At 40.1% G+C, this 20,779-nt stretch overlaps 1 protein-coding gene across 1 annotated transcript in view; it reads left to right on the forward strand.

Moving 5' to 3' along the window:
• Positions 1 to 20,779, forward strand: part of spire2 (spire-type actin nucleation factor 2) — an 82,886-nt gene that overhangs the window by 49,428 nt on the left and 12,679 nt on the right. Inside the window, exons 7-12 of the mRNA XM_072596102.1 lie at positions 1,568 to 1,694; positions 2,661 to 2,836; positions 5,118 to 5,310; positions 11,348 to 11,487; positions 17,720 to 17,857; positions 20,627 to 20,694. Of these exons, the coding sequence (XP_072452203.1) occupies positions 1,568 to 1,694; positions 2,661 to 2,836; positions 5,118 to 5,310; positions 11,348 to 11,487; positions 17,720 to 17,857; positions 20,627 to 20,694 (842 nt within the window). The remainder of the gene's footprint in view (positions 1 to 1,567; positions 1,695 to 2,660; positions 2,837 to 5,117; positions 5,311 to 11,347; positions 11,488 to 17,719; positions 17,858 to 20,626; positions 20,695 to 20,779) is intronic.

Below are 20,779 nucleotides of genomic sequence, written 5' to 3' on the forward strand. Positions count from 1 at the left end.
CTTGGGAGAGGAAGGAAAATAAAGAAAATTTATAGAGGAAGAATTTGGTCGTGATAATAAAAATCAGTTTGCGCTGAATTTGACCAGGAAAAAGTGAGCTGTAGCTATTGGAAAGGAATTGAGTAACTTAATCAAGTAATTACATTCTTAAACAATTATTCTATATCTATGGTGGCTTTCAAATTTGGGGAGTGCGCTTATAATTTTGTTAACAATCAAATTTGGAGTGTCTGTGTGCAGTGGTGTATGCAGTGCAACTATACTACTGCACTAAATCCCATCAAACACAAGGAAATGTGTGTACTACACCAGAGAATTGCAGATTGGCCTGATGAAGAAGCAACCACCTGATGAAGAAGCAGTGCTTCGAAAGCTAGTGCCTTCAAATAAACCTGTTTGACAATAACCTGGTGTTGTGATTTTTAAGATTGGCCTAAAGTATTCTCTTTCCTGCTACCTATGTGGTGATGTGATCAGCCCTTAGGAATTGCAGCACTTTGAGCATTTGAATATTACCGGAGGTGAACTCACCAGGATATCAGATACAACACTTCAAATTTCACACTCACCTGCTTCCCAGAGGTTTTCTTTAATTGTGCCATAATATTCTCACATAAATTGGAAAAGATGGTTAGGATTCGGTCACATAGAAATATTAAACTCAAACAAAAATAGGACCTGGTCATAACAAGCAATTTATTGTTTGTTGTAAATGATCTAACATTAAAGCTACTCCTGAAGTTTGTACAGCTTTGTTGCTGTGATGTTGTGTTTTCTTGAGATTCTTTCCAGCCTACAGAGATTTTCTTGGATCTGCTGGCAATTTAAATTATTGTGAACAACTAAATGCAATAAAATTGAATCCTAATGTCTCAGTGGAAATGTTCCCTTCAACAACTTTTTAGTAATGGAAAAACATGCAATGAAAAATAGTCTGGTCATGTCTATTTTAAACAGAAGTCACCTAACTTGAGTTTTGAGTTGTATCATGCTCCCCTGAACTTGCTTCTTAAGGGAGTTTGTGTCTAACAAACTACTTACTGAAGTACTCCAGAAGCAAGGTTAGAGGAATGAGGTTTACTACCCAGGGTTGAAGTAAGCTAAATGCTGATCATATACTGAGATTAATGAGGACAAGTTCACCACATATTTGAAATTCAAATTGTCCCTAAACTTTTCAATTATTTTACTTTCATTTGACCTATCCATATAAATGGCCTAGTTGTTTAATTCCACTTAAATCACCTGCAGTACAAATGCTACAGCTGGCACACTGCCTCAGAATCAACTGCCTTGCATTTATCAAAGTACATCTCTAGTTTGGCCTAGTAAATTTCTCTCTCAAAGTGACGTTTGGTTGGATAACGCAGAATCTACTCACTATGGTTCCAAGTGCACTTGAAAGTGTATAGTTACTTTCCAATATACAGCACATGCTTTCTTTATTTGGATTTGTTCACCCTATAAAATATAGAAATTGCTTGTGAATCATTAATCTTTTATATAGAATTTTTTTAGACCTTGTTCTTTCAAGGTGAAATTAAAGCTTCTGATTAATTGTTCTCAGGTCTCTGAAAGAAATCTTGGACCAAAGCCTCCGAAACCACGTAGTCTACATGAACGAATTCTGGAAGAGATCAAGTCAAAGAAAAAGCTTCGACCAGTGCACACAGCTAGTCGAAATAAGAACAAAGGTGAGAAATGGTTGTTCTCTTAAAGGTAGGTAAGAAAGCTATTGGATTTCTTTTGTCATGGCGGATTTGTAACTCCATTTCAGTTAGACAAATTTCAGAATAATCTTGTCCAACAAAAAAAAACTTTCTATCTCAATCTTGAAAATTTCCACTGACCCTGCATCCATTCCTTTAGAGTTACACAAGTCAACTTTGTACCATTGTGGTGCACAAAATTAAGAATGGTCTCAAAGTTCCCTCTAGCCAATTAATTTAACGGCAGAAGGAGGTGATCAAAGGGAGCATACTGAGAAATTAATTGGTACCAGAGCTAGATTGCCCTCACCCACTATTATGCCATTGTCGTCACCTGGCAACGATGCGATACTCCATGCTGTTGATCAAAACCTGGAACTTCTTCCCTTGGTGACAGTGAATGAACAGTGATGTAGTTCCAAGCCAGGATGGCGTGTGGCTTGGAATCCAATACTGTAAACAAAAGTTGTTAGCTTGTAGAACAGCAGGGAGCTTGTTTAAAGTTTCAGAGGTTAAGTACAATAAATTCTTGTTGAATTCCTTATATTAAGTCCCAGCTTGTGCCAATTACTCCTTGGCTTCAAAAATTTAAACAATGAGTAAGTTTTATTAGTTGAATCAGAATTTGGGTGGATTTACATGAGTTAAAGGTTTTTTAAAATATTAATTATCTGTGTGCAATGGCAATCCAGTTGCAAATATACACAACATACTCGTAAGGTGGCTCATTTTTATGTAATTGTCCGTCTATTAAAAGTAAACTGATTTGCTCGGTAATGGAAGTATTAAAGAGAATTCTAATTTGTATTTATTTCAATGCAGAATTACAGTTCCTTTCTCTAAACTACAAGCTAAACGATTCAAGATCAGTCCTGCACTTGGCAATTGTTGATGCAAGCTGAAATTAACTATTTTGTTTAAGTTCATATTATAAATTCATTGCCTTTGTAGAGGTGACCTTTGGATCTCTGCCATGCCTTGTGCATGCCTGCTCTGATGACCTAAAGTCTACTTCATGCATAGATCTCTCTGTTCCTGAGTCCATGGGAAGCACACAGCGGCCTAGACCCAGAGTACTACTAAAAGCCCCAACACTGGCTGAAATGGATGAAATGAACATTTCAGAGGTAGGACTATAAACCTAACTATTTCAACTGAAATGTTTCCAACTAATTTGAAGTCTGATAAACATTTAGAAGAAAGTTAAAATCTATGCCACAGCATTCCTGATGGCTTAAAACAAGAGTAAAACTTGACTTTCCCTGGAACGGTGAGCATTAAGACTTATCAGCTACTTACCATGGAGCTAAATATTGTAGACCCAGTAAGTTTTTCATTTCGTTCTCAGGAAATGGACATCACTGGCAAAGCTCACTTTCATTGACTGTAGTTTATTTGTGGACAACTAGTTGGGATTTAATCATGTCACATTCCTCTGAGTGCTGCAGTTTCCTCCCACGGTACAAAGATATGCAGATTGAGTAGATTGGCCATGCTAAATTGTCGATAGTATCCAGCGATGTGCAGGCTAGGTGGACTCTCCATGGGAACAGAGTTACAAATAGGGGGTGGGTCTGGCTGGGATGCTGTTTGGATGGTCAGTTTGGATTTGATGTACCGAATGGCCTGATTTCACACCGATTCTATAATTTGTGACTTTGTTGGCTTTTTTCCCAACAACCCAGCAGCATCCTGATAATTATTGATTTTTGCCTTTTTTTTTCAATTTCCAGAAGTTTTAAGCTGATTTCAGACTTTCAAACTGGATTAATGATCCATGCCTCTGATTTGGTGATTCATTAACATAATTACAAAATTATTATTTTCCTAAAAGGTCCTTGGTTATCTTGAAAGGTTAGGTTGAGTCAGCAAATTTGTCTATAGTTTCTATAGTTCCTTTGTATTGCATTCAAGTAAAAAAGTTAGTATAGCTGTACTATTAAATGCCCTTTAACAAGTTGCTATTTATTGTTTTTGATTTGTGATGGAAATGCTAGGTGTAGATGTGGCTGAATTCTTTATTGAGGATTCAGGTGTAAGACAGGTATATGTTACTGCAGTAACATTAGTAACTATTACCATTTACTTGCACTGTGTTACTGACAAATCATTATATAAATAGACATTGATATTTAACTTTTAAATTGATAGGAATTTTCAATTTTTTTTAAATTTGGAATTGATGAACAGACATTTGGACTTGATTCATTTGGTTAACTTGGATGAAATTATATTCTGATGTGGAGGTGCCAGTGTTGGACTGGGGTGGACAAAGTCAAAGTCACATGACAGCAGATTATAGTACAACAGAGTTTGCACCTGAAGAAGGAGCAGTAATCCAAATGCTTGTGATTTCAAATAAACTTGTTGGATTATAATGTGGTGTTGTATGACTTCTGAAATTATATTATTTTAAACTAAATTATGCTGCTGGTCATTTTACCACAGAATACAAAATCACTTTCCACGATTGGCAGTTTGAGAATTTTGAATTCCACATAAACATTCTGGGGAAAAAAGCCACAATTAGTTAGTGACTATGAAGCTGCTGGATTGAGAAAGAATCCAACTAATTCACTTCTGTCTTTTTGGGATGAATATCCTTACCTGATCTCTTCTATTGGTCACTTTCATTTCACAGTAACAGTTAATTTTTAACCAGCCTTCTGAATTGGTCTGGTCAGCCAATTGGTCATTTAACTAAACAGACCTCGCTAACCACTTTTTTTAGACTCCCTACAGTGTGGAAACAGGCCGTTTGACCCAACAAGTGCACACTGACCCTCCAAAGAGTAAGTCACCCAGACTTATTTCCTTACATTTACCCCTGATTAACGCACCTAACACTATGAGCAATTTAGCATGGCCAATTCACCTGACCTGCACATGGTTTGGAATCTTGTTCATTTCCTATTTATGAATGTGCTCTGTGTTAATAACCAAGTCCCACTGACCTATCAAGTTGTACAAACCAGACTTTAGAGAGGTCTTCAGTGTACCTAATCTCTATCATGATACAAACTCAGAATGCTGGAGAAACTCCCAGTCTGGCAACGTTTGTGAAGAAAGCGTTTTAACATTGAGTCCAGTATGACTCTTCTTTGGAACCTCTTCTATGATAACTCCATCCAGTGATTTTGAGCAAACTGAAGGGTGACTGTTTCTTACTTTAAAGAAATCAAATGAGAGCAAAGTTACTGTTAAAGGTTGCAAAGAAATCATAAAGATTTCAGATATGAGAGTTTGGCATTTGTATAACTTGTTTTCTCATTCCAGACCAATTGTTTTCCTTATTACTTTTTAACAAACGAGTGTGATGTTGTTTGTAACTAGAAGCTCCTAAACAGATTTCAACAATGCACAAATTCAGAAATATTTCTTTTGTTGCACTACCTTTATTTTCAAAAGGAGGAAGAGTCACCAAGCGCAGAGATGCGAAGAGTTACCAGCTCCCCAATTCCTTTAAAACGTGATCGCTCATTCTCAGAACATGATCTCCAACATTTGCAGACTGAGTTAGCTCTGTCCCAATCTGAATCTGCTTATCTCTCAAAGGTTTCTGAGAATGAGACTGTAATTGGGACAACGCCTTTGCACCAAGGTGAGTTAATGCAATTTCTTAGAATACTAGTATTTTACAGTACAAAAAGAGGCCATTGTATCTATGGTGGCTCCCAAAAGAGCTACCCAGCCAGTCCCATTCTCCAGTCCTATATCTGTAGCCCTCTAAACTAATCATTTTCAAACATATATCTGATTCTTTTTTGAAACCTTATGGAATCTGCCTCCACCACTCTCCCAGACTGCACATCCCAAATCCTAGCAATTTTGAGTAAAGAAGATTCTCGTCATCTCATTCCTAGCTTTCTTGCTGACCATTTGAAGTTGTGACCCATAGTTACAGACATACCAACTAGTGCTAACAGAACATCCTTGTTTACCCTGTCAAAATTGTTCAGAATTTTAAAACCTCAGTAAGGTCACCTTTATAATCTTCTCTGCTCCAAGGTAAATAAGCCCACTCTCTCTAATCTTTCTTTGTATGTGAAACCCTTAATTCCTGGTACCATTCTGGTAAATCTATTTTGAACTCTCTCCAGGGTTTTTCTCAGCAAAGGAGATTGTGACAAGCAGTTAAGAAAATAAGTTATCAAAGGAAAAAAAGTACAGTTTGTGGAAACTTCCAGAGTAAATGTGTTTGGTTAGAACTCTGCAAATTATTTTTAAAAAACTGTGGTGTACATGGTCATACATAAAAGCCTCACACCTCACTATACTGAGAAGCAGTTAATCAAATCGACACATTTGAATGGGGAGGAATTTCCCTATATTATCTGTAATATGATGTTGAGGAATAAATAAGATGTGTTTTGCCGCGTATTTGAAATCTTTCAAATTTCATTGTTTAGATTGCTTGGTTTGGTTTTTATCCATATTGTATGCTTTTTCCATTTGAGATACTGTTCATTCATAATACATGTCTTCTATCACTAGAACTAATAATTACTGCTACAGATCTCTTCAGGAATATTGTTCTGTTTAAAGTTGTTAAGTAATATAGTTTAAGGCCTTCAACCAACCCTAACATTTGTGTCATGATCCCAACTCCTGTTACTGCTGGACAAGTTAGTTCCCAAAATGAAATCCCGCTTGATGGATCATATACTTGAATTTAATGTAGTGACCTTTCACTGAAAATGTATATAGGTTACAGAACTACTTTTAACAATAAAACAGAAGTTTGCAACACAACGTATGGATAAAACCAAACCAAGCATTCTAAACAATGAAACTTGAAAGATTTCAAATACATGGCAAAACACATCTTTCTTCCTCCAACATCACATTATAGATAAATAAAATACAGAGAAATTCCTTCCCATCCAAATGTGTCGATTTGATTAACTGCTTCTCAGTATAGTGAGGTGTGAGGCTTTTATATCTGACCATGTACACCACTGAGAGCTTAGACTTCCTCAGTTTTTAAATAATTTGCAGAGTTCTAACCAAACACACTTACTCTGGAAGTTTCCACAAACTGTACTTTTTTTTTCCTTTGACAACGTATTTTCTTAAGTGTTTGGAGCATTCTCCCTTTGCTGAGAGAAACTATGCTGATTTGGTCAGGTCTCCTTCAACTGTCTCCCCCAGCCCCTTTCTTCCCCCCCCCCCCCCACCCCCAAAAAATCAATGTGTTTATCTGAGCTCAAAACCCAAAGCAAGCTAATGTCTTTCAATGTTTTCTCCCTTCCGTGGTAAAACTCCACAATAAAAATTTCCATTCACACTCCAGGAGGCAAATATCATTCAAACTCATGGTTCTAGAAAGACTTACTTAGCTGACTATTTTCAGAAACAAATGACCATATGCCACTAGTTTGAAATCCAAACTCTCTCTTTTCAAACAAAATGATAGTATAACTAACTTTGTTTTAAACATCACTTTATGAACTTGCACACTCTGTAAACTGGCAATAAGTTTCTACCTGAAATAACAGCAGTTTATTATGTTATCACGATCTCTGTGATGTCTGAGTACTCAGTTGAGGGTGCAAGTAAGAAGGCTGTTTGCCAGTATTTTATTATTTAATGCTGTGAATAAAGTGTAGCATTGATGTATAAACCTCCTGAATTACATTAGTGCATTTTTACATTTGACCTCTTGATGAACCAGCAAACTCTTGGTTCCACAGGTGCCAGTTAATAAAAATTTACTGTAAATGTAAGTTGTGCATCTTTCATCCTAACCATTTAATGTCCAGTGAAGGATTCAGGCTAATGACCAAGATTCTGACAACCAGCCCTGATGATTCAAACTCAACCTTTTAATAAAAATGCTAAATGATCTCACAGCTGAACGAACCTACTTAATAAATCTTGAAGCATCTTGCATATTGACAGGAGGGAGAAACTGAACAAATCAAGCACTGCTTTACATGGATACAAGTTTAATACCTGTAGATCCTGTGAGGGAAGAGTGGGGGGAGGGGAGGAGATATGAGCAAGAACAAGAGCAACGAGAAGGTCTGTGATAGGGTAGAGAACAGCACAGAATAAATGACAAAAGGGAGAAATAACAGAACAATAAAAGAAATGAGCAATAGTTCAATGAACAACAAAAGATTAAAAATGCAATTATTATTGATAACTGCCATCTGAAAGAAATGGGATCAGTGTTTGTAACCTGAAAATGTTGGGCTGAGTCGAGAAGGCTGTCAATTGCCCTATTGAGAAATGAGATGCTATTTCTGAACTTTCCATTAAGTTTCATTAAAACAGTGTCTCAGGCTGAAAACAGATGTCTGAAGGAGGAATTAAAGTGACAAGTCATCAGAATCTCGTGAATTGAAATAAAGATGTAAAGGGTCTCTTGTGGCACAGTGGTAGTATCACTACCCCTGAACTGAGAGACCCTGGTTCAAGACCCATATTCTGCAGGGGTGTGTAATAACATCTGTGAACAGGTTGATCAGAAAAATAGGTTAATTTTTTTAAAAAATCTTTGCTCAGTGGTCATATAGTATCTTACATTGCGTGGGTGCAGAGGAGGCAGCATTGTGAGCAGTGAATACAGTTTACTAAATGAAAGAAGTGCAAGTCAGCCACTATTTGATCTTGCAGGAGTGTTTTAGACCTTGAACTGTAAAAAGGTAGGAGGTAAAAGGAACAGTTTTGCATGTCTTGCATTTAGATGTGATAGAGTTGATACATCACAGATTAATCCAGGTACACAAGTACGACAAACACTCAGCTTCTAATTAAACGTTCACAGCGCTACTGAATAATTCTTTTACTTGACCATTCTAATTTTGATTTCTGCAATTGCATAGCACCAAAAGAGTCTCAGTAGCAATTAATAAAACGCTTGACAATTGTGGGTGATGTTGTTATAGAGGAATTAAACCTACAAGGACTTGAGCTGATCATTCCAAGCTGCTCTATAGTTCTATTGGTCTAGATTTTCTAAGGTTTGGCAATCACACTTTTTTACATTAAGGTGTCCCACGTTTCTGACAGATTCCGATCAAGGATCCTTTGGAAAGTTTGAATTCTTACTTTTGGGAAAACCATGTCCTATCGTGACAGTGGTCAGCTGCCGTGTACTGTGCTTTAAATATTCAGCATCATAGAAAACCACTTTGACTGCTCCTGGGAAAGAATGGAGTTAAGTGTAAGACTATGGTGCAAGGTGGTAAGGGTACTAGCTAAGTGGACAATGAGGTCAAGTTGGCAGGAGATACTGGATCTGGTAGCGGAAGGTGGGAGTGGAACTAGTGCATGTTGAGTCTGGATGTTGGGGAGGAAAGGCGGGGTCCAGCAGCAGGAGATGATGTTGATTCCGGGGCAGAGGAGAGGGGAATATTGGGAATAGAGAGTGTTGTGTAATTGTCTGTCTCATTGCGTGGGGGGTTGGGGGGTTGGGGGCGGGGGGGCTGGGCTGGTGTTTCCAGAGTTGGAGTATTGTCTGGTGGTGGTGGGGGGAGATGGCAACTCGGGGTCTTGGGGAGTACATTAGAGGTCAGTTTAATAGTTAGTTAGTCAAGAGTTTTTAGTAGTCTGTTTCCTGTGTTACTATTGCTTAACTTCAGTCAAACTGTCTAAATTCTCTGATTTACCTGGATACATTCAGAGGGTTGCAAACATTGAGGAATTACCCCATTGGAATGTTTAATAACCTGGGCAATTCCCTCAGTGTCTGATCTTTAGCAGGGTAATTCTTATTTGCAGCAGTTGACCTTCTCAATTTTTGACAATGACAACAACTCACTGGAATATTTGACTGAGTGAAATGTTCTGAGGCACTTGACAGGATCATTGTCAAATAATTTTATGCTAAATCACACTAGGTGATATGAGGGCAAGTAGTTAAAAGGTTGATGAAAGACAGCTTGCACAAAGTGCCTTAAAGAGGACAGAGCTACGGAGGTAGTGCGGTTTAAGAAGAGAATTCTAGAGTTCAGATTCTTGCCAACAGAGTCAAAAATTTCTTCTTACTTAATCAGCAAGTTCATATAATGAGGAAAGACTTGGATTAATGTAGCATCTTTAATTACATAAGGGTGTCAAAAGCACTCCCCAACAAATAAACAAGTGATAAGATATCAAAGTGTGGTTTTTGTTGCAATGCAGGAGGTCAGAGTTGAGGAGCTGGGTCTCTTTCAAACATAAGAGCTGAAAATGTGTTGTTGGAAAAGCACAGCAGGTCAGACAGCATCCAAGGAACAGGAGAATCGACATTTTGGGCATGAGCCCTTCTTCTCTGATTTAACTGGAAACGTCGATTCTCCTGTTCCTTGGATGCTGCCTGACTGCTGTGCTTTTCCAGCAACACATTTTCAGCTCTGATCTCCAGCATCTGCAGTCCTCACTTTCTCCTCTTTCAAACATAATAAAGGAATAGTATTTTGTGAAAAAGTGAGGGAGCCCTTACATTTTAAAGAAATTTGTCCTCTCAAGTCACAGTATAGTTTTTGTGTGGGGATCTACATTTATACCTCATCTTTTCACATCTGGCAGAGATTTTCCTGCATCTCATCCACTGTGTCTGTTGTTCCCGATTGTGGTCTCCTCTACATAAGGGAGACAGGACGTCAACTTGCGGAGTGTTTCAGGGAACAGCTCTGGGACACACGCATCAAACAACCCCATACTTCTGTGGCCGACCATTTCAACACCCCCTCCCACTCTGCCAAGGACATGCAAGTCCTGGGCCACCTCCACTGCCAAATCCAGGCTACCCGATAACTGGAGGAAGAACGTCTCATCTTCCGCCTTGGGATCCTTCAACCACATGCCATCGCCATCAACTTTGATTAGTTTCCAAATCTCCCTTTCTTACCACCACTCCACATCCCAGATCAATTCCTCTAACTCGGCACTTCCCTCTTGGCCTGTCCTACTTGTATATCTTCCTTCCCACCTATTTGCTCCACCCGCCCAACTGACCTATCACAATCACCCCCACCTGAATCTACCTATCACCTTCCCACCTACCTTCTCTTTCTCTTCCCTCTTTTCCCCCCCCCCACTTATCTCTCAGCCCACCCCTATTTATCTCACAGCCCCCTTCCCTCTACACATTGCTGATGAAGAGCATATGTCCAGAACATGCTCCTTGAATGTTGCCTGACCTGCCGTGCTTTTTCAGTGCCATCCTTCTTGACTCTGACTCTCTAGCATCTGCAGTCCTCACTTTCTCCTAATAAAGGAATAAGACATGAAATATATAGAGGTATATATACAGAGGTATATATTCAATAGCTTATCTCTTTCCTCTCCGCTTGTTTAATAGGTTGTGTTGTTGAGCTATGTAACTGTTGAATATACTCGTCTTTTACCCTACTAATCCAAATGTTGGGACTTCAAATTAGGGAAATAAAATTGGCCAGGATTCCAGCCTTACTCTCCATGGGCATTCTGATAGTATGCATGCTGGATGAAGTCATAATTGGACTTGGGAGTTAGCTCTTCGTGACTGAAATGTTTTCCGACTGAGTTCGTTCATGAAGAATATCTGTATATAATAGATGTCGGCACATTCAAAGGAGGAGAGAGGAGAAAATTTAATGATGAAAAAGAATGCTTTACTTTCTACAGTACCAATTTTCTACAAAAATGACACTTGTTTATATTTTCAGTAAGAGAGAATGCAGAAATGCAGCCTATAAATTTCCAGGCAGCTGAAAGCACTCGTTCTTGTTTGGTAATGGAAGATAAGCTCCAGTCTGTCAAGGGTATTCCAGAGACTCTTCCAACCTTTTCTAAACGTCAATGGCTGGTGAGTACTCACTACCTGGAAGGGCTTGTTGAGTGGCTCTTACATTTTAAAGATGCAAAACAGATGACTAATATCCCTGTCTGCACCTGCTTCACTGCAAAAAGCTGGTACATTTTATGATTTGAAGCTTGTACTGACTGATCACTAATGGTGGAATTTGACTTGTTGTGGATCCATTTTAATCTTTGGTGATATATATGGGGGGGATTCCTGGGTCAGCCACAGTGGTACACCTCTTCTGATCTGCTGAAGTCAAAAATTGGGATCTTGTCACATAATAGAAAGCATTTTGCACCACAAATCCACCAGCATTATCAAGTTCCTTCAGTTCTGTGTGTTCTATAACTTTGCTATTTGAAGATTCCAGGCATGAAACAACGAGGCTGGATCAGTTCATTAAAAATAGTCAAGGCTATGTTGTTGCTGACATCCCTTAACAGCCTTCAAGAGTAATACACAGTGCTGCCATTGAGAAAGACCTTTTATCTAAATGCTTGACCCATTCACTTAGTTGAGAAGGGGAGGACGGCAGATGCTGGAGATCAGAGCTGAAAATGTGTTGCTGGAAAAGCGAAGCAAGTCAGGCAGCATCCAAGGAACAGGAGAATCGACATTTCGGGCATCAGCCATTCCTGAAGAAGGGCTGATGCCTGAAACGTTGATTCTCCTGTTCCTTGGATGCTGCCTGACCTGCTGCGCTTTTCCAGCAACACATTTTCAGCCCCATTCACTTAGTTAACAACATATATCAATATTATCATCAGTATTACTCCAGCTGCTCTGAATCTTTTGTACTTTTAGCAAATGATTCTCTCCAAACTTAAGTGAGTGTTGGTAAAGCTTGAAACACGCAAAATGTATTTTGCTGTATATGTGATCAATATGCAACTTTTATAATTCATTCATAGGTAAAGACCATTACTGACTGGGTCAACTTTCATTGCCCATCCCTAGCTTCCCTTGAAGGTGGTAGTGAGTTGCCACCTTAAACTGCTGTCATACATTTTCTTAGATCAACCCAGAATCCTGTAAGGGAGGGAATTCCAGGGATTTTGACTCTGAAACAGTGAAAGAAAGCAATGTATTTCCAAGTCAGGTGGTGAGTGGCTTTGGAGGGGAACTTGCAGGTGGTGTTCCCAAATGTCTGCTGCCTTGCCTTTCCAGGTGGAAGTAGTTGAGGGTTTGGAAAAGACTTTCTAAAGAGTCTTAGAGAATTTTTGCAGTTCATCCTGGAGATGTTCCACACCGCTGCTGCTGGGTATTGGTGATGGAGAAAGTTAGTGTTTGTGGATGTGGTGCTCATCAAGGATGCTGATTTGACCTGGATGATGTCACTCATCTACGTAATTAGAGAGTATTATGACACACTCCTGATTTGTGCCTTTGTAGATGATGGACAGGTTTTGGGGAGTGAGGAGGTGAGTTACTTACCGCAGGATTACTAGCTTCTGACATGATCTTGTATCCACAGTCTTTTTATATTCTGGATTAGTGGCGCTGGAAGCGTGCGCTTCAGGCTCACTGCCTTTATTCCTGATAAAGGGCTTTTGCCCGAAACGTCAATTTCAAAGCTACTTGGATGCTGCCTGAACTGCTGTGCTCTTCCAGCACCACTAATCCAGAATCTGGTTTCCAGCATCTGCAGTCATTGTTTTTACCTAGTCTTTTTATATGGTTAGTCCAGTTTATGATCAATGCTAACTTCCAGGAACTTGATAATGGAGATCTGGAGATGGTAATAATGATGAATGTCAAGGGGCAATGGTTAGATTAGGTTCTGTCTTCCAGCTGTGGGCATTGCCTGACATTTGTGTGGTGTGAACGTTACTTGCGACTTGATAGTCCAAACTTTGGTTTTGGAAATGATTACATTTAATTATGGACAAGTTCCATAAGGAGTCCTAAATGGTGCACTCATTGACGAGTATCCCCACTTCTGACCTTATAATGGATGGAAGGTCATTGAAGCAGTTGAAGCCGGATGGACCAACATGCTATTATTTTTATGCAGTGTTTTCAGTAGTAGTGTATGATGTGTCTTTTTTTGCAGTTAACCTGATGTTGCTTCCACGCATTCTGACTGGTGGTCGGTTGGTGGGGAATTGATACATCCTGCTATACTTGATGCTGGCCCTGCAGCAATGTCTTGTGCTTTCTTGGTCAACTGGGGTTCTGCTCACAAGTGGGAATGGAGCAATTTGAACTGTGCCACCTTAAGTTTTGCCGCATCTAGTGGACACACACAAATTACAATGGAACCTAAAATTCTCTGACAATCCAGCCAATGGAGCCTGCTGGAAATGTGAACCTCCTGCTACTATTGCTGACCTGGAGATATTCACTGGAGATATGACCACATTTAATATGGTGGCTTTATGAGAAAATATGCAAATGTATGAAGCAACAATAGAAAAACCAAATGAAGTAAATTTTAAAGAAAAAGAAATAGGAGTTGCGCACAAAAGCAAATATCCAAATCACTGGCTCCTATGGAGGGGAGAAAGCTAACAAGGTGAAAGGTCATAAGCCATAGTGTAGAGTCATAACGTCATAAAGATGGACAGCACGGAAACAGATCCTTAATTCCAACTTGTCCATGCTGACCAGATATCCTAACCTAATCTAGTCCCATTTGACAACACTCGGCCTACATCCCTCAAAACCCTTCCTATTCATATACCCACCAGATGACTTCTAAATGTTGCAATTGTACTAGCCTGTTTCACTTCCTCTGGCAGCTCATTCCATAGATGCACCACCCTCTGTATGAAAAAGTTGCCCCTTAAACCCCTTCTATATCTTTCCCCTCAAACCCTAAACCTATGCTCTCTAGTTCTGGATTCGCCCGCCCCAGGGAAAGGACCTTGTCTATTTGTCCTATCCATGTCTCTCATGATTTTATAAACCTCTATAAGGTCACCCCTCAGCCTCCGACGTTCCAGGGAAAACAGCCCCAGCCTATTCAGCCACTCCCTCGAGCTCAAGTCCTCCAACCCCGGCAACATCCTTGTAAATCTTTTCTGAATCATTTCAAGTTTCACAAGTTTCTGCTGCAGGGAGACCAGAATTGCATGCAATATTTCAAAATTGGCCAAACCAATGTCTTGTATAGCTGCAACGTGACTCCCAACTCCTATGCTCAATGCTCTGATCAGTAAAGGAAAGCATACCAAATGCCGCCTTCACTATCCTACCTGCCTGCGACTATTTTCAAAGAACTATGAACCTGAACGCCAAGGTCTCTTTATTCAACAGCACTCCCCAGGACTTTACTATTAAATGTAAGAGTCCTGCTTTGATTTGCTTTTACAAAATGCAGCACTTTGCATTTATCTAAATTAAACTCCATCTGCTACTCGTTAGTCCATTGGCCCTTCTGATCAAGATCCTGTTGTACTCTGAGGTAACTTTCTTCACTATCCACTACACCTCCAATTTTGGTGTCATCTGCAGCATGATAAAGATTGGGACCAGCTTCTCATCTATCTCCTTGCCCAACATCTCGAGATTTGGCGAGCTCTTTTTACCAGGACCTGGGAGGAAATTGAGTCCGAGGATCTCCTCCCTTCTTTGGCATCCCTGGATGGCGAAAACAGAGGAAAGTTGCTCTCTGACAGTTTCCTGGGACTCCACGACCTTTCCAGAGTCCCAGAAAATAACGGTGATCCGGGTAGGGCGGGTTAGGACTTTGTCCCGCTTGCACTGTGGTGTGGAGTTCTTCATCGCCATCTTCCTAGATCGCCGCCATCTTTGATACCCCTGGTGTCATCTGCAAACTTACTAAGTATACGTCCTATGTTCACATCCAAATCATTTATATAAATGACGAAAAGCAGTGGACCCAGCACCTATCCTTGTGGCACAACACTGGTCACAGGCCTCCAGTCTGAAAAGCAACTCTCCACCACCAATTTTGAGCCAGTTCTGTATCCTATGTGTCACAACCAAAATTAGTGCAAAGATAAGGTTATTCAAAGGAGCCCAGAATCATGTGCACAACATTGGGCTTAATGAGGTTGAAAGATGAGGAATGCAAAGATTTGAACATGAGTAATGCATAGACATTGTGAAGCAAAACTGAAGCATAGAAAACAGATGGATAGTAGGTGCAAGAATAGCCAATGATAAAGACTTAGTAAGAATAGGATCTATAATATAACTTGAGTAGTAGTTGCAATCTGTAAAAAGGCATGTGTTAGCAGATTCACTCTATCGTTATTCTTCAGGAATACGCTGAATAATAATGGTTTTTTTTAATTGTTTACAGTGCTCAGCAAAACCGATTCACTGACCCTCCGTTTGGGTTCTGTCAGGGTCACTCGGCCTCCTGAGCTCATTACAGCCTTGGTCCAAACATGGACAAAAGAGCTGAACTCGAGAGGCCAGCTATGAGTGACTTCTCTTGTCATCAAAGGTGCATTTAACCATGTGTGGCATCAAGGAGTCTCAGGAAAACTGAAATCAGTGAGTTATAGCTGGCACAAAGGAAGATTGATGTTGCCACTCAGGTGGATAGAGTTTGTAAGAATGCCTATGGAGTATTATCGTTCATTAGCAGAGGGATTGAATTCAAGAGTCGTGAAGTGATGTTGCAGCTGTACAGGACTTTGGTTAGGCCACAGTTGGAGTACTGTGTGCAGTTCTGGTTGCCTCACTTTAGGAAAGATGTGGAAGCTTTGGAGAGGGTGCAGAGAAGATTTACCAGGATGTTGCCTGGAATGGAGAGTAGGTCGTACGAGGATAGGTTGAGAGTTCTCGGCCTTTTCTCGTTGGAACGGCGAAGGATGAGGGGTGACTTGATAGAGGTTTATAAGATGATCAGAGGAATAGATAGAGTAGACAGTCAGAAACTTTTTCCCCGGGGACAACAGAGTGTTACAAGGGGACATAAATTTAAGGTGAAGGGTGGAAGGTATAGGGGAGATGTCAGGGGTGGGTTCTTTACCCAGAGAGTGGTGGGGGCATGGAATGCGCTGCCCGTGGGAGTGGTAGAGTCAGAATCATTGGCGACCTTTAAGCGGCATTTGGATAGGTACATGGATGGGTGCTTAATCTAGGTTAGAAGTTCGGCACAACATCATGTGCCGAAGGGCCTGTTCTGTGCTGTATTGTTCTATGTTCTATGTTCTATGTTCTATGATGTGTTATGAGGTCAGTCATCTCAGTCCAGGAGTTCTTCAGGGTACTGTCCTGGGTGCAACTATCTTCAGCTGCTTCCTCAATGATTTTTTTTTCTCCATCAAAACATCAAAATTGAGGATGTTAATCAATGATAATGCAAGGTTCTGCATAATTCACACCACCTCATACTCTATCCAAATCTTGCTAGATTATGAACATGGACTAATGTCCAGCCCTCGGCTGATAAGTAGCAAGTAACATTTGTGCCACAGAAGTGCCAGAAATTACTATCTCAGTTACCCATTGTCTCTTAACATTCAATGGTGGTTACCATCACTGAATCCACCATGCTGTGGGTTACAATTGACCAGAAACTCTACTGGATCAGTCATGTAAAATTCTATGACTACAACAGCAGGTCAAATGATTGGAATTCTGAGGCAGTAACTTAGCTTTTCACTCCTGAAAGCTTACCTATAGACTACAGGAGCATGTCAAGAGGGTGATGGAATATTCTCCTTGTCTGGATAGTTGCAGCTCCAAATACACTCAAGATCTCGACACCAACTTGATTGCAATCCCATCCATCACCTTCAACATTCATTTTTTTTCATCACTGATAGTGGCGGCAGTGTGCGCCATCTACAAGATGTGCTGTGGTAATGCACTAAGGCTCCTTTGACAGTACCACGATGTTGCATCAGTCTGACTTGAAACTATATCACATTCCTTCACTTTCACTTTCATCTGATCCAAATCCTGGATCTCCTTTCCTAATAGCACTATGGGTATCCCTACACCACGTAGTCTGCTATAATTTACAAAGGCAGCTCACCACCATCTTATCGAGGTCAATTCGATTGACAATAAATATTGGGCTAGAAAATTGCACTGACCTTTTTATTTTTAGTTATTTCCAAAAGGACACACTATGGTGCGTTCAGAATCCATGAGATTCCATTTTCAGACGCAAATCTTTGGGTACATTAACATTCAGGCTGGGGAGCTGTGCGTCCCACATAGTTTTGTGTTCTTTGTTCTGTCAGCCATGGTGATTCCTTCAGATAACTAGTACAGGGAGGAGAATGGACTATTTATTTTCCTTTTGCAGGAGGAATTCAGTCACCCAGTGGAGAGCCTGGCTTTAACTGTGGAGGAAGTTATCAATGTCAGAAAGGTCTTGGTCAAAGCTGAAATGGAAAAGTTTCTGCCAAACAAAGATCTCTACAACAGCCTGAAAAAGGGAAAGGTATGTATCTTGTGCATTTTTATTTTTAAAAACAGTTCCGTAATGTTGTGTATTATTCAGTTCCTATGGCTTTTTAATTTCTTTGTCCTTTCATCCAGTAACACGTCTTTTCCAGTAGTTTAGCAGCCGGGCAGTTAATCTTTCTCAGTAGCTTCGCATGTAACTTGTGTCCTGTCCTAATTAGCCAGTGGTCTATATGCCAACTGAGGGAGACACCGTATGCTAACGCTTATAAGTACAATACTAGTTAGAGACCTGGTAATGTATACACTGGAGCAACATCCATTGCTGAGATTGAAACAGCAGTTGTCACTGAAAGATGGAGGGGAATCTTTTAATTTACTTTAAAGCAAATGGTTATTGTAGTTTCCAAACTGTGAATTATGACGTTGTACTAAATAAATACCTTGTAATTACTAGCAAAGTGAACTTTTGTTTTGACAGCCACATCAGGAGGTAAGTACATTACAAATGGTGAAGATTATAATCATCTAGATATGAAAAACTTTACTCTCCTTTAAGCTCCCTAAATTTCCACATTTCAGTCTGTTTAACATTTAAAACGTGGCCATGGTTGGCACGTCCAACCAAACAAATACAGTGCCACTGTTTAACATGCAGACACTTAAATCTCAATCCAGTGATGACATTACCCAAATGCAGTGATTGTAACAAGATCAGCCAGGTGGACCTCATAGAATGAGTTCCCCGATTAGGGCTGTTAACCTGGTCCAATCAGGGCACCCTGGCTGACAGATATAAACAGGAGTGTGATCACACAGCATTGCCCTTTGTGAAGGGCACTGCTTGTCACTGGCCACTCAGGTGTTTCCTTTTTTCCTGGTGGTGGAAATTGAATAAAGATTCTCACACCTGCACACACACACACCATGGGTGCTGGGGGAAAAAATAAGCACTACCGCACTCAGGCGGTAGTGTGGGGGTTAAAAAAGAAAAAAAAAAATAAACAGGACTGTTTGATGTGAAAACAAATTTTTAAAAAAATAAGCAGGGGATTTAGAGCCCGGGTATCCTTGGAGAAGGAGCACGCGGTGTCCACCAACACCCTGGAGTTGTTCAGGGAGAGGTAGGCGCTGCAGGGAGTGGAGTGTATTATTTCCCCCTCCAACTCTATTTTGATTTAGTCCCTACCCTCCCCTTCACTGTTTTGATCACACAGCATTGCCCTTTGATGAGAAGGGCAGTGCTTGTCACTGGCCACTCGGGTGTCTTTCATATCTTCCTGGTGGTGGAAATTGAATAAAGATTCGTACACTTTGTGTCTTTCACTGTGTCTCACACCTGCACACACACACCATGGGTGCTGGCGAAAAAATAAGCACTACCGCAGTTAGGCGGTAGTGTGGGGGTTAAATAAAAAGAAGAAAAAAAAATAAACAAGAGTTTTTCCCAAAAAAAAACAGGAGTGTGTCCCTACCAAAAAAAAAATAAACAGGAGTGTGATCGCACAGCATTGCCCTTTGTGAAGGGCACTGCTTGTCACTGGCCACTCAGGTGTTTCCTTTTTTCCTGGTGGTGGAAATTGAATAAAGATTCTCACACCTGCACACACACACACACCATGGGTGCTGGGGAAAATATAAGCACTACCGCAGTTGGGCGGTAGTGTGGGGGTAAATATATATATAAATAAAAAACAGGAGGTGAGTGTCAGAGGTTCTGCTCACTCTGAGAGTTGTCTGTGAGGGAGCTGGATCTGTGTGTGTGTGTGTGTGTGTGTGTGTGCAAAAAAAAAATAGTGTTGGAGGTTCTGTTCACTCTGAGAGTTGGTTCTGAGGGAGCCGGACTAGTGTCAAGTACTAAATAAAGGGTGACTTTGTGACAGGATGCCAGCCTCTGTGGAGTTATTTCACTAGACACACTTGGGAACATATTTCACTCTTTGTTCCTGGAAAAATAATTTTACGTATTTTATGATGTAGTCCTGCAGTAGAAACAAATTAGAGAGGTGATGGCTTAGTGGTATTATCTCTTGACTATTAACCTAAGGACCCAGGTAATGTTCTGGGGACCCAGGTTCAAATCCCACCATGGCAGAATGTGGAATTTGAACTGAATAAAAATCTGGGATTAAGAATCAAATGATAATCATGAAACAGTTGACAATTTTCAAAAAATTCAGTCTTGTTCACTCATGTCATTTATGGAGGGAAATCTGTCATCCTTACCCAGCCCGGCCTAGGTGTGACTCCAGATCTATAGCAACTTGGTTGACTCTAAACTGCTCTCTGGGCAATTAGAGATGGGGAATAAATACTGGCCTGGCCAACAATGTCGATATCCCATGAATGAATTAAAAAGAAAATGAAATTGTTTTAGCATAAGAGGACCTGTTTTCCAAATATTTCAAAATAACAATCATAGTCATACAGCACAGAGGCTGTTTGGCCCATCAAATCTGTAGTAATCCCACTTTCCACATTATGCCGGTAGTCTTGAACATTCTGATGTTTTAAGTACATCTTAAATGTTGAGGTTTCCCACAAGACCTACTGGAGTCACTTACTGAGAGTTTATTTGTAGCTTGGATTATGATTTTACTTTTCTCCTTGCCCACTCTAGCCTCTCATAGGACTTAATTTACCTGCTGTGTTCTTCAGGACCAGGAATGAAAGTAATCATCAAGCTGAAATTGTTTCATACATTGTATTTTATGGATATAATTTGTAAAATGGAATTGTATGTTACACTCTTATGGATTTAGGGGTTCTGCCATCTCACTTTTGATCTTTGAACTTTGGAATGCAGGTCTGCTGCTGCTGTAAAATGAAGTTCCCGTTGTTCTCATGGCCATCGACATGTTTATTGTGTAAAAGGTAATTTGACTAACAAAAATTGTTTTTCTCCTTGTCATTGTTAACCAGGACATTTGTAGTTTAAAACAAAAATCCATAAGAATGT

The sequence above is a fragment of the Chiloscyllium punctatum genome, chromosome 26 (genome assembly GCF_047496795.1).
Source record: "Chiloscyllium punctatum isolate Juve2018m chromosome 26, sChiPun1.3, whole genome shotgun sequence".
Classification (NCBI taxonomy): Eukaryota; Metazoa; Chordata; class Chondrichthyes; order Orectolobiformes; family Hemiscylliidae; genus Chiloscyllium; species Chiloscyllium punctatum.